Raw genomic sequence first — 12,619 nt, forward strand, 5'->3', positions numbered from 1 at the left:
GCTGCAGAACAACGGACAATGCGCGTTCTCTCGAGTGGCGAACAGATCTACCCGAGGAAACCCCCACTTCTGGAAGATTAAACAGACTTGATCTGGATGGAGACGCCACTCGTGGTCTGCCGAGAAGTGGCGACTGAGACTGTCCGCACGCACGTTCAAGACTCCGGCCAGATGGTTTGCTATCAAGCAAATCCGATGGTCCTTTGCCCAGGACCATAGTCGAAGAGCTTCTCTGCAGAGAAGGTACGACCCCACTCCTCCCTGCTTGTTTATGTACCACATCGTGGTAGTATTGTCCGTTAGGACCTGTACCGACTGACCACGAAGGGAAGGGAGGAAGGCCTTGAGAGCCAGACGTACAGCCCGTAACTCTAACAGATTGATGTGAAAAATCTGTTCCTCTGGAGACCAAAGACCTTTGATCTCCAGATCCCCCAGATGAGCTCCCCACCCTAGAGTGGAAGCATCCGTTATGACTGTGGCCACTGGTGGCGACTGCTGGAACGGTTTTCCTTGTGAAAGATTGTTGCTTGCAATCCACCACTTCAAATCCACAGCAGCATCTCTGGAGATCTTGACAGTACCCTCTAGATCCCCTCTGTGTTGAGACCACTGCCTTCGGAGGCACCACTGAAGAGCCCTCATGTGCCAGCGAGCATGCGTGACCAACAGAATGCAGGAGGCAAAAAGACCGAGCAGACGAAGGACCTTGAGGACTGGAACTACCGCTCCATTTCGAAACATTGGAACCAAATCCTGAATATCTTGAATCCGCTGAGGCGGAGGAAAGGCCCGACCCAATGTCGTATCCAGTACTGCCCCTATGAACAGGAGGCGCTGAGAGGGCTCCAGGTGAGATTTGGGCTCGTTCACCGAAAAGCCCAGGTCGAACAACAACTGGGTTGTTGACTGCAGATGACGCAACACAAGCTCCGGGGACTTGGCTTTGATCAACCAATCGTCCAAGTAAGGGAATACTGCTATCCCCTTCCTTCTGAGCTCTGCCGCAACCACCGACATCACCTTCGTGAAGACTCGAGGTGCTGAAGTAAGACCAAACGGAAGGACCGCAAACTGGTAGTGTTGCGATCCCACCACAAACCGGAGATACTTCCTGTGTGACTTGAGTATCGGGATATGAAAGTAAGCATCCTGCAAGTCGACAGACACCATCCAGTCTTCCATGTTCAACGCCAAAAGCACCTGTGCTAGGGTCAGCATCTTGAACTTTTCCTGCTTGAGGAACCAATTCAAGATCCTCAGGTCCAGAATTGGTCTCAAACGACCATCCTTCTTGGGAATCAGGAAATACCTTGAGTAAACTCCTTGACCCCTTTCCTGCTCCGGGACCAACTCCACCGCGCCCTTTAAAAGGAGGACTTCTACCTCCTGTTCTAGCAACAGGAGGTGTTCTTGTGAACAATACGAAGGGCGGGGCGGGATGAGGGGCGGAAACTCCCGAAAGGGAAGGGTGTAGCCTTTTCCCACAACACTGAGAACCCAAGTGTCCGACGTAACAGTCTCCCATTTGGTGAGAAAATGCTGTAATCTTCCCCCTACAGGAGAGGAGTGAGTGGGAAATGGTGGAAGCCTAAGGCTGCTTCCCCTGCTGCACCCCGCCAGAGGATGAGGAAGAGGCAGAGTGCTGCTGAGAGGCTCCCCTGGTGCGGACCCTACCCCTCCCCCTAAAAGATCTATAGGGATGGGAAGAGGCAGGTTGCTGATATCTTCCCCGAAAGGAAGAGGAGGAAGAGCCACGCCCAAATCCACGAAACCTCCTGAAGAATCTGGAAGAGGCCGTGGAAGAAGGAGCTTGGAGTCCCAACGACTTAGCCGTGGCCCTGCTTTCCTTAAAACGTTCCAAGGCCGAATCAGCCTTAGCCCCAAACAGTTTGTCCCCATCAAACGGGAGATCCAACAATGTGGACTGTACATCTGCCGAAAAGCCCGAGTTACGTAGCCAGGCCTGTCTCCTTTCCACCACAGTTGTGCCCATTGCTCTGGCTACCGAGTCGGTGGTATCCAGTCCCGTCTGGATAATTTGGGTCGCAGCAGCCTGGGCATCAGAGACAAGATCCAAAAGACCCTGGGGAAGCTCTGTAAACGAAGAGGAGATGTCATCCATCAGAGCATGAATATACCTCCCCAGGATACAGGTCGCATTAGTGGCTTTTAACGCCAGACTGCAGGACGAAAAAATCTTCTTCGACTGCGCCTCTAGCTTTTTTGAGTCTCTGTCCCCAGGCACCGTCGGGAAAGAACCAGGCGCTGATTTGGACGAACAGGAGGCCTGCACAACCAAGCTCTCCGGCGTAGGGTGCCTAGATAGGAAACCAGGATCAGTTGGAGCCGCCCGATACCTCCTGGCCACGGCTCTGTGAACTGCTGGGGAAGATGCCGGCTTCTTCCACACCTCTAAAACCGGATCCAGCAGAGCGTCATTAAAAGGTAATAGAGGCTCCGCCGCGGCTGAGGCCGGATGCAACACCTCTGTCAAAAGGTTTTGTTTCGCCTCCACCACCGGCAAAGGCAGGTCCAAAAAACTAGCTGCCTTCCGTACCACTGTATGAAAGGAAGCAGCTTCCTCGGTATATTCCCCCGGGGACGAAAGGTCCCACTCAGGGGAAGTGTCCAGCCCACTGGCCGACTCCAGTCCACGCAGCCCATCACCCGAGTCCTCTAGCTCTCCTTCCTCTAGGGCTCGTTGGTACTCCTGCTCCTCTAGTACCCGGAGAGCACGCCTCCTTGAATGCAGTCGTTGCTCAATCCGCGGAGTCGACAACACCTCCGCCGAAGTCGGAGATCGGCGCCGATCTTCCGAAGCCACCGACGCCGCATCCGGCGCCACAGGTAACTTCGGCGCCGACTGAAGAGCAGATGAAACGGATGGACCCACCGGAGTCACAGGCCGAAATCTCGACGTCGACGGGATGGAAATCCCTGGGGCCAATCCCTCCGAAGCCATCGGAGCGGCCACCGGCGCCGACACTGGCGCCGAGCCCACGTTCCCAAACGGGAGAAAGGGCATAAAGGGTGCCGGCCGAAGAGGCGCAGGATCACCCAAAGAAAAGGCCAAAGGCCCAGCCGGAGCACCCCCTGGAGCCATCTGTTGGAAGATGGCATACATCGCATTCAAGAATGCGGAACTATCGGCTCCAGGGGTGGGAAAAGCTGGATACTGGGGTGCCTGACTCGGAGGCGACCCCGACGCCGGCCTCGGCGTCTGCGCCGGAGAAAACACCTGAGGCTCCAATACCTCAATCACCGACGCCTGTCCAGGCGAAGTTGGAGACGTCGGAGAGAGCAACGGCGTCGAAGGATGCGGCGTCACCGTGGGGCTGACCTCCCATGTCCTCCGGCGCCGATCCGGAGACGTGGAACGAGCCTCCCTTGAATGACGCCGAGATTCTCTACGGCGCCGGGAGTCTCGATGACGCCGATGTCTTGGAGAAGACTTTTTCTTGTGATGCTTCTCCTTTGACTTGGCCATAAACAGCTTCGCCTCGCGTTCTTTAATGGCCTTCGGATTCATGTGCTGACACGAATCACAAGTCGAGACGTCGTGGTCGGAGCTCAAACACCAAAGGCAATCGGAATGAGGATCCGTCACCGACATCTTGCCTCCACACTCACGACAAGGCTTAAATCCAGACTTTCTCTGCGACATTATTTCCACAGAGAAAGAGTACGCAGCAAGATATACACTGTAACCGCAAGAGTAACAGTTGCTCCCTCGAAGATAACCGTTTCGAATGCACGGAAAAAAGGGAACTGACGTCCGCACGTCGTCGAGGACCTCTTATTGCCTGTATGACGTCAGACGGCGTCGCGTGCGAGACAGTGACGTCCTCGTCGACGTGCAGAGACTAGTAAGAAGATTTCCGTAGAATGCTGGCGCCATGGGAGTATTCATGAGGTGAGGAATCCACAGGTAGTTGTATCCATCAGAAAGTGCTGGTATGTGGAGTAGTGTGGTGTAGTGTGGTGTATGGTCTTTGAGGTAACAGTTGTGGCTGCCTCATCTGACTTGTAGAAAGTTTGGCCCTTTTCACTTTGTGGCACTAACAGATCGTGGCAGGGGAGTGCTCTGATTGGCTGGACTAAGCAAGATGTCTTATGTGACCCTCCTGTGCTGATTTCTAAAATAACAGAAGACCTTTGGGTCAGTCTGGTACCTATAAGCATTGTTCTTCTGCACAAGGAAATAAACCTATGTGACCATCAAAAACCTAGGAGCCTGATTGCAATTGGATGCTCAACACAAACATGTTTGTGTCATAAGCGAAGAAGAACCCATAGCCTACATCTGTTCTTTACTAGTTTTTTCCTGGAAAGATGTAAGCAAACTCACATTCCTTTACTACTGCAAGAACAATAGAGAAGGAATACAACTCATTTCAGTATTAAAGGATGAGGCACTGAAGAGAATATATGGGTTGCAACTAAGACATCTAGCTTTTTATCATAATAATGCAAATATAAACAATCAAGAATATTAATTATTCAGATGCTTCCTCGCAGCAACACAGACAGTCTAGACCCTGTAGGTACGTTAATGATTAAGTATACATCACTGCAATACTTTGTGCCCAGCAACGAGACAGAACATCTCAAACAAAAGGGTGTTGCAGCATGAAGGGGAATCATAGAAATGAGCAACACCAGCAGATACATTACTCAAAACAATTCCTAAGTATAATCCACTAGGAAAGAAATAGAGAGAAACCAGTTCTCATGAATAATCCTCTAAGAAAACACAACAGTAGCCAGGCAAAGTAAATTTAGGAGAAAGAGGAGACTGCAAAAACCAACAAATACGGGAGAAATACTGGACGAAAGGAGGTCGCTCAGATGTCTTTTGCCATGAGCACCATTCACTCACCTATAAAGTTACTTATGCCTCCTTTTACCTCATAGTTCTGACGGTCCATGGAACAAGCCTCTACCTCCTCTTTAAAGTTTGATGAAAGAGATGTAATCCCAGCCATTCCTGTCAAAACATATACAATTATTTGGAAACAAAAGAGGACTGTGAAAAAATTCAGTATGTCTAATAGATATGAGAGACTCATAACAAAGTAGCATAGACAGAGGAGAGACATGATCTCCTTGGGTACGTACGTCAAAGAATCTTAGGGGAATACAGGGCTATCAGCCAAGATCGGGAAAAGGGAGGTTTACAACACTGTCAAGCATTTGTCAAAATGAACATTTTCTCAGATGTCAAATAAGGAATTTTGGTGGAAAGAACTTCAGAATCATCAACAAATGGGTAAACAAATACTGAGCCGGATTGAAGGGAAAGCAAAGACTTGTCAGTGAAACCAAATGCCTGATTTAGATCTTGGCAGACGAGTTACTCCATCACAACGGTGACGGATATCCTGTCTGCCGAAATATAAATCCCATTGGATATAATGGGATTTTCATTTCACCAGACGGGATATCCGTCACCGATGTAAAGTAGTAACTCGTCCGACATGATCTAAATCAGGCCGCAGGTTTTCCTCCAAATTCTCGCACTGGCAAAATTAAATACTTAAACTTGCCATTCTCCCAAAGGTTAACTTAGCTACTTTACCATGATATGGTTTATACTGATGAAAATGAGTTACATACCTGTAACTGTGGTTCTCCAGTATTTGTATCTTTCATAGATTCACATGCTTGAATCATCCCGGTCGTTGAGGTGGAAGCCTCACAGTAACCTCAAATACATATAGCAGTAAGTGTTACACACTAGACCCTAATGGCCCAAATAGGCACTTTTAAAGCCTATCCATGTTCTTTTATAAAAAGGAACCAAACTTGAGCCACAGCCAATCAGGCGTCAACACCCTCTAGAATACTCCCAACAGAGGCTGTTTCCCTCAGATTTTCTAGTACAAATGTAAAGCAAAAAGTTCATTTATAAGGGGAGACTCTGGGGGGAGGAGGGTGGGTCGCATGTGAATCTATGAAAGATACCAATACTGGAGAACCACAATTACAGGTAAGTAACTAATTTTCTTCCCCAGTATTGGATCTTTCATAGATTCACATGCTTGAATTATAGTAGCGAGCAGTAATATTGTCTAACTAGGTACTAGCTGTATTATCATAATAATAATAATAATAGGATTAATCCTACTCCTAGTCACTATTCGATAGCAATATACCAATGTTCACAGAAGATAACAATAGGCACAATAACCATAATCATCAGCATCACGATAAGTATCAAGCTAGCTACAACAATAATAACCACAGTAATCATTAAAAGTAGAACAGTTAACCTTGACCCGATTAAGGAAACGTAATTCACATACCTTTTTCATGGGAGGTGGGATGGCCAGAGAGGCTCACCTTAACGGAATAAATGCCTCAGCACTGCTTGCTCCACCGCTGTGTCCATGTTATTCTTCTCTTCAAGACAGTAGTGTCTTGTGAAAGTATGTTAGCTGGACCATGTGGGCGCTCTACAAATATGCTGCAAGGGCACTCCCGCAAAGAGTGCTGCCGACGTGGCTACCGCCCTTGTAGAGTGGGCTCTCACCTTGCTGTGGAGCAGTTTACCGGCTTGAGCATGACAGAATTGGATTGCCAGGCCGATCCACCTGGCAATAGTCTGTTTGGACACTGGGAAGCCCTTCCTCGCATTCCCAAAGGCCACAAATAACTGGTCTGATTTGTGGATGTTCTGTGTTTTTATAAGGTAAAATTTCAAAAATCTCTTAACATCCAATGAGTGCAACGCTTTTTCTGCCACCATCTCCAGGTTAGGAAAAAAGGTTTTAAAAATGGCTGGTTCATTCAAATGGAAACTTGAGGGCACTTTTGGAAAATATTTAGGATTCATCCTAAGAATTACGCCAATACTGGTGAATTGAAGAAAAAGCTCTTTGATGGTGAAGGCCTGTATGTCACTTACTCTCTTAGCCGAATTAAGAGCCAGCAACAACGTCGTTTTCCATGAGATGAATTTCAGTTCTGCCCTGTGGATTGGCTCAAAAGGGAGTTTCATGAGCTGCCCCAACACCACGTTTAGGGACCATAACGGTGGAGGTTTACACACCAATGAAAAAGCTTGAAACAGACTCCTAAGAAATTGTTTCACAATCCTAGTAGAATATAACAAGGCAGTGTTTTGAGATCGGCGGTACCTTGAAATTGCTGCCATGTGCACTCGGATAGAGGAATACGAGAGACCAGACTTTGCCAAGTGCAACAAATACGGAAGTACTTGTTCCGGAAATGAAGAGATAGGATGGATTCCTTCCGCAACACACCACACATAAAAACGCTTCAATTTCAGCCTGTAAGTCTTATTGATGGTGTCCGCCCTGGCCTTGGCTAGTATTACCCTACATTCTGAAGAGATGTCTAAAGTGGCGTATTCATTGAATTCAGGAGCCAGGCCGACAAGTGTAGAGATGACGGATCCAGATGCCTGACCTGGCCCTGGTGCATTGTCAACAGGGATGGCATCAGTCTGAGTAGCACATGTGGCTGTTCCAAGAACATGAAGAGTTCCATGAACCACACCTGCCTGGGCCACCTAGGTACTATTAGTAGAAGGTGACATCCTTCTGTCTTTATCTTGCTGATGACTCTCAGTATCAGTGGGATCGGAGGAAAAGCGTAGGCATAGACCCCTGACCATATCATCAAAAACGCATTCCCCCACAACACTTTTTGGGGAAGCCAGCTTGCATAATAAGAGCATTTCTTGTATGTGAAAAACAGATCGCGATTTGGTCTGCCCCATATCCGGAAGAGTTGGTTGAGAACCTCCTGGTCTAGTTCCCACTCGTGGTATGGGATAATCGTCCTGCTTAGGGTGTCCGCTAGAATGTTGGTCTGTCCTGGCACGTGCTCCACCCTCAGAGAAATGTTGTTTGCTGTGGCCCATTTCCAGATGTTCTGAGCTTGTTGTGAGAGCTGTAGAGATCTTGTGTCACCCTGCTTGTTTAGATAAAACATGCTCGTAGAATTGTCCATCCTGATCAAAACATCTGAGTTTTGAAGCCTTGGTAAAAAGGCCTTTAGAGCCAAATCTATCGCCTTGAGTTCCAGCTGGTTTATGTGGAGTTGTTTGTCCTTTGAAGTCCAGGACCCGCTTATCTGCAGATCTTGAAGGTGGTCACCCCAACCCTCAAGGGAAGCATCCGTTGTCACTATGTAGCAGGGTACCTGAGGAAGAAACGTGAGATCGCTGGACAAGTTGGCCGGTGTCCAATTGCTCCTGTAGGGGTCGCATACGTAGTCTGCAATTTGGGATCAGTGGAATGCATGACGATATCATTCCCAATAATGGCTTGTAAGTTCGACCTGAAACTAACCTTTTTTGTCGAGAGCTTGTGGGCTAAGCTGGACAGCTTTTGTTTCCTTTCCTGAGACGGGTATGCCCTGCTTCGGACAGTGTCCAGTACTGCTCCCAAGAAATTCAGTTTCTGTGTGGGGCGAACGTGTGTCTTTTGGTAATTGATGGTAAGCCTGAGATCCTCGAACAACTGGAGGCAGGCGGTTGTGTGGTGTACCACCTGAGCTCTTGAGGATGCCTTGATGAGCCAATCGTAGAGATAGGAAAAAACCTGTATGCCCAGCTGGCGTAGGTGTGCTGCCACTGGAGCTAACATCTTTGTAAAAATTCTGGGGGCCGATTTCAAACCGAAGGGAAGGACACGAAACTGCAGATGCATACCAGCTACCCCAAACCTGAGTAATTTGCAATGGTTTTGATGTATTGGGATATGAAAATATGCATCCTGGAGGTCTAGGGATGTCATGTGATCTCCGGGATTTAAGAGGTGCAAGATGTCCTGCAGCATTAACATCCTGAACTACTGTTTCTTCAGGAACTTGTTTAATGATCTAAAGTCAAGAATGGGGCGCCAGTCTCCTGAAGGTTTCTTTACCAGAAAAAAGCGTGAATAGAATCCCCTGTTCCTGTGAAGAGTTGGGACCAGTTTGATTGCCCCTTTGCGGAGCATCACATACACTTCCTTGAGGAGTTGTTTTAATCGTGGAGGCGGCAGTCCTGACGGAGGGATATTTGGTGGTCTCTGAACAAACTCCAGAGTATGCCCCATGGCCACTATATCCAGCACCCACCTGTCGGATGTTATGCCTGACCATGGAAGGAAGTAAGAAGTGATGCGACTGTCCGGTCATTGTTTTCTGCCAGTATTTCTTCCACGGGCAGCAGATCTTACCTTTGCGGGGTGTCTATAAGCAACGGTAGGTGGCAACCGATAATGCTGCTGTTGCTGACTGTATTGCTGTTGGGGTCCTGCTGGAGAGGCGTGGTACTGCGGTCTATACTGTTGGAAACCACCCCAAAAGGAGTAATTTCCTCTACCCCTCGCACCTTGTAAAGGCTGTTTCCTGAACTGTAATGTACCAAGGGATTTCGCTGTGTCCGTATCGGTCTTGATGGCTTGCAGCATGTCATCCACATGCTTCCCAAAGAGGCTTTCCCCATCAAACGCCATGTCCAGAATTCTGCTCTGAACCTCCGGGCAGAAGAAAGTAGACTTCAGCCACGCCTGTCTATGCAAGACCGCTGCACCTGCCGGAAACCTGTCAATGAAATGTTGATTGCACAATCGATGATCTCCGCTGCAATCCACTCACCCTCCTCTAACACCTTCTTTGCCTCCAACTTGGCATCCTCAGGCAAGAGGTCCAAATAAGCAGACATGTCTGCCCACATCTGGCGATCATACCTGCCCAAGATGGCTAACGAGTTAGCCGCTTTCACTGTGCTCGCCGCCACTCAGGAAAATGTATTTCCTATATTGTCCAAACGCCGTCCATCCCTGTCTGGAGGCGATGTAATTGGTGCCGAAGTGTTCTTTCAGTGACGTTGCGCCGCCTGAGATATTACAGAATCTGGTTTCGGTTGAGACACTAAGCAGACTGGAGTGTTATCAGGGGCTTTATACTTCTTTTCCAGCCGTGGCATCTGGGAAGGCACTGTTACCGGACTTTTCTTCGCCTTCTACCTCTCCCTCCATAGGAAATCGACTATAGGAATAGCCCTAACCGACCTCTTTGAAGGCTCTTTAAAGTCGTATAGAAAACAATCAGTTTCCTGGGAGATAATGGTTAAGTCAAATCTTTTGGCCGCCCTTTCCATCAAATTATGGAAGCCCCCTATGTCCTCAGGGGGTGAATAAACTGGCCCTGCTGGCGGTGGTGACGGTGTAAGGATGGGGTATTCATCCCACTCGCTAGGAACTGCCTCCATTATCTCATCTTCTTCCCTCTCGTCATCTGTAGAGATATGATCATCCTGTGGTTGGTGAACAAACCGGATGCTTCTGTGTGGCATTCCCGGGTGACTGGCCACAGGGGTTTGCACAGGCATCTGCGGGTTGTAGGGCCTGGATGGAGTAGCCGGCATCGATGGTGGAAACTTTCAACATACCCTGGAGGTCTGACACTAACGATCTAGGCATGGGAAAGGAAGCCTCGTCTCCACTGTGGGGTATGATGGATCCTGTTTGAGTGCAGCCGAGGAATAGGTGGGTTGTTCCTGACCTTCACCCTCCTCATCCAGGTCCTGGAATTTTACATGTAGTTGCAACAGACTACTGCCTGCACCAAACATTTCCTCCTCCTGAGGATAAATGTCATCTTCATCATCTAGGAGATGCTGAGGAGGGTACGGCAACACCTTGCTTGGGGAGGTATGCCTTAGAAGAATTGGCGATGTTTTTTCCACCCATGAAAGTAAAAGAAAGAGGGAGGAATCTTGCAGAGTCCTGTTGCACCATAAAATCTCCTGAAGATGGTGCCGTCATCGACGGTTGAGCCGACGAAAACTCTAATATCCTCGTCGACAGTTCTGCTGACGACGATGTCTTCGTCGGTGGAGTTTTCATTGTCGACGGTTGTACCCCCGTCAACGGTTCTCTCGTCAACGGTTCCGTCGTCGACAGTGTGCTTGTCGACGGTGCCTTCTTTGTCCTCGTCGTCAGATGTTTCGTCGTCGGAAGTGCCACAGTCGACGGATGGACCAACAAGGCTTCCGCCTTCGGCGACAGTGCCTTTTTTTATAGATTCTAGCTGTGATGATCGTCATTGATGAAAGCGGCTACGACATAACGATCATCGGGAACACCGCTGCAGTAAACGTCGATGTTACCGTCGTCACAGTGACCGTCGACACGGTTGTCGACGGGCCTTTTTTGGCAGCATCTGAGGAGAATCTTTTCCGGCGACAGGGACAGAGAGGCACTTCTAGGGGTCCCTTTTTTCCCAACAGGTGTAGTAGGCTCAGAGCAAACCTTTTTTAAGAGTCTTAAGTGGGTCTCTGATCCCGAGGTAGCACTCTCCTGGCGCTTATGCTTCTCCACAGAGGTATATTTTGTCTTTTTAGCCACCTTTCTTGAAGGCTCCGTAGGCAGTTCTCCCTTCTTCTCTCCAGGTCTTTTTAAGGAGTGAGAAGTGTGAGATGAGGCTTCACTCTCATCTGAAGACGGATGATTTTCCATGGCTTTCTGCTTTTGTAGCCACAACAAAAGCCTACCCTCACGGTCTTTGAGGGTTTTGTGACTGAAGGTGCGACAGATCTTACAGTCTCTCACCTTGTGATCTGGATGCAGGCAGTAGAGATGCAGACAGTAGATGCATTTCTTGTGGGGATCATCAATATGCAGTCTTTTCTTCCCACAACTGCCACAATCTCTGAAAAGACCTTTCTTAGTCTATTGGGACATATTGACCACTGCAAAGCTGGGTTCTCTGAGATAAAATAATCCTGTCAGAAGAATAAACTGAGCAGAGCTCAGGGAGACTCCCTTCACACGACATCCGGTAGAAAATCTGAGGGAAGCAGCCTCTGTTGGGAGTATTCTAGAGGGTGTTGACGCCTGATTGGCTGTGGTTCAAGTTTGGTTCCTTTTTATAAAAGAACATGGATAGGCTATAAAAGTGGCTATTTGGGCCATTAGGGCCTAGTGTGTAACACTTACTGCTCTATGTATTTGAAGTTACCGTGAGGCTCCCACCTCGACGACGGGGATTATTCAAGCATGTGAATCTATGAAAGATCCAATACTGGAGAATCTATATTTAACAAAAAATAGAATAGATATAAAAATATATAATTTTATATATATATTTATATAAATTACCCAGTGGCGATTGCCATAGGGTAGTTATAGTTAGGTCTGCGTTTCCACAGGAAATGGCTTTTTGGGTTTCTAATAACTTTGGTGTCGTTTGACAAATCTTTCCAAAGAAGTGTTCTTTTTTGCTTAGTTTCTTCATGGAAAGTTTTGGGTTGATTTCTCAAGCAGGGGCTGAGGAAAAGGGGTGTCTCAAAACGCAAAGTCCCCATGCAATTTCCACAGGGATTTGTTTTTTTTTTAAAGGACTACAGCCAAAACGGCTGAACAGAATTACACCACTTTTGGCAGAAGGGTAGATTTTGATCCTAAAAACGTACTTTTGAGTAAATCCTTTCAGTAGTTTTTGAGAAATGAAGGTACAAAAATATTTTGTACATCTGAACAGTTGTGCTTGAAGGACTCTCATAAATAGAGCTTGCAGATTGACTGAGATGGTATTTTCCCCTTGGGCCTTCTTGCTCACGCAAGAGTGAGGTTCCCACGGGAGCGAGCGCTCTGCT

General features: G+C 48.1%; 1 protein-coding gene across 2 annotated transcripts in view; it reads right to left on the reverse strand.

Annotated features, from left to right (window-relative positions):
• Positions 1 to 12,619, reverse strand: part of LOC138248921 (oocyte zinc finger protein XlCOF6-like) — a 227,938-nt gene that overhangs the window by 22,558 nt on the left and 192,761 nt on the right. Inside the window, exon 6 of one of the 2 annotated variants that reach the window (XM_069202932.1) lies at positions 4,883 to 4,990. In XM_069202932.1, coding sequence (XP_069059033.1) covers positions 4,883 to 4,990 — 108 coding nt within the window. The remainder of the gene's footprint in view (positions 1 to 4,882; positions 4,991 to 12,619) is intronic. The other variant, XM_069202934.1, reaches the window with a different exon arrangement.

The sequence above is a fragment of the Pleurodeles waltl genome, chromosome 8 (assembly GCF_031143425.1).
Source record: "Pleurodeles waltl isolate 20211129_DDA chromosome 8, aPleWal1.hap1.20221129, whole genome shotgun sequence".
Lineage (NCBI taxonomy): Eukaryota > Metazoa > Chordata > Amphibia > Caudata > Salamandridae > Pleurodeles > Pleurodeles waltl.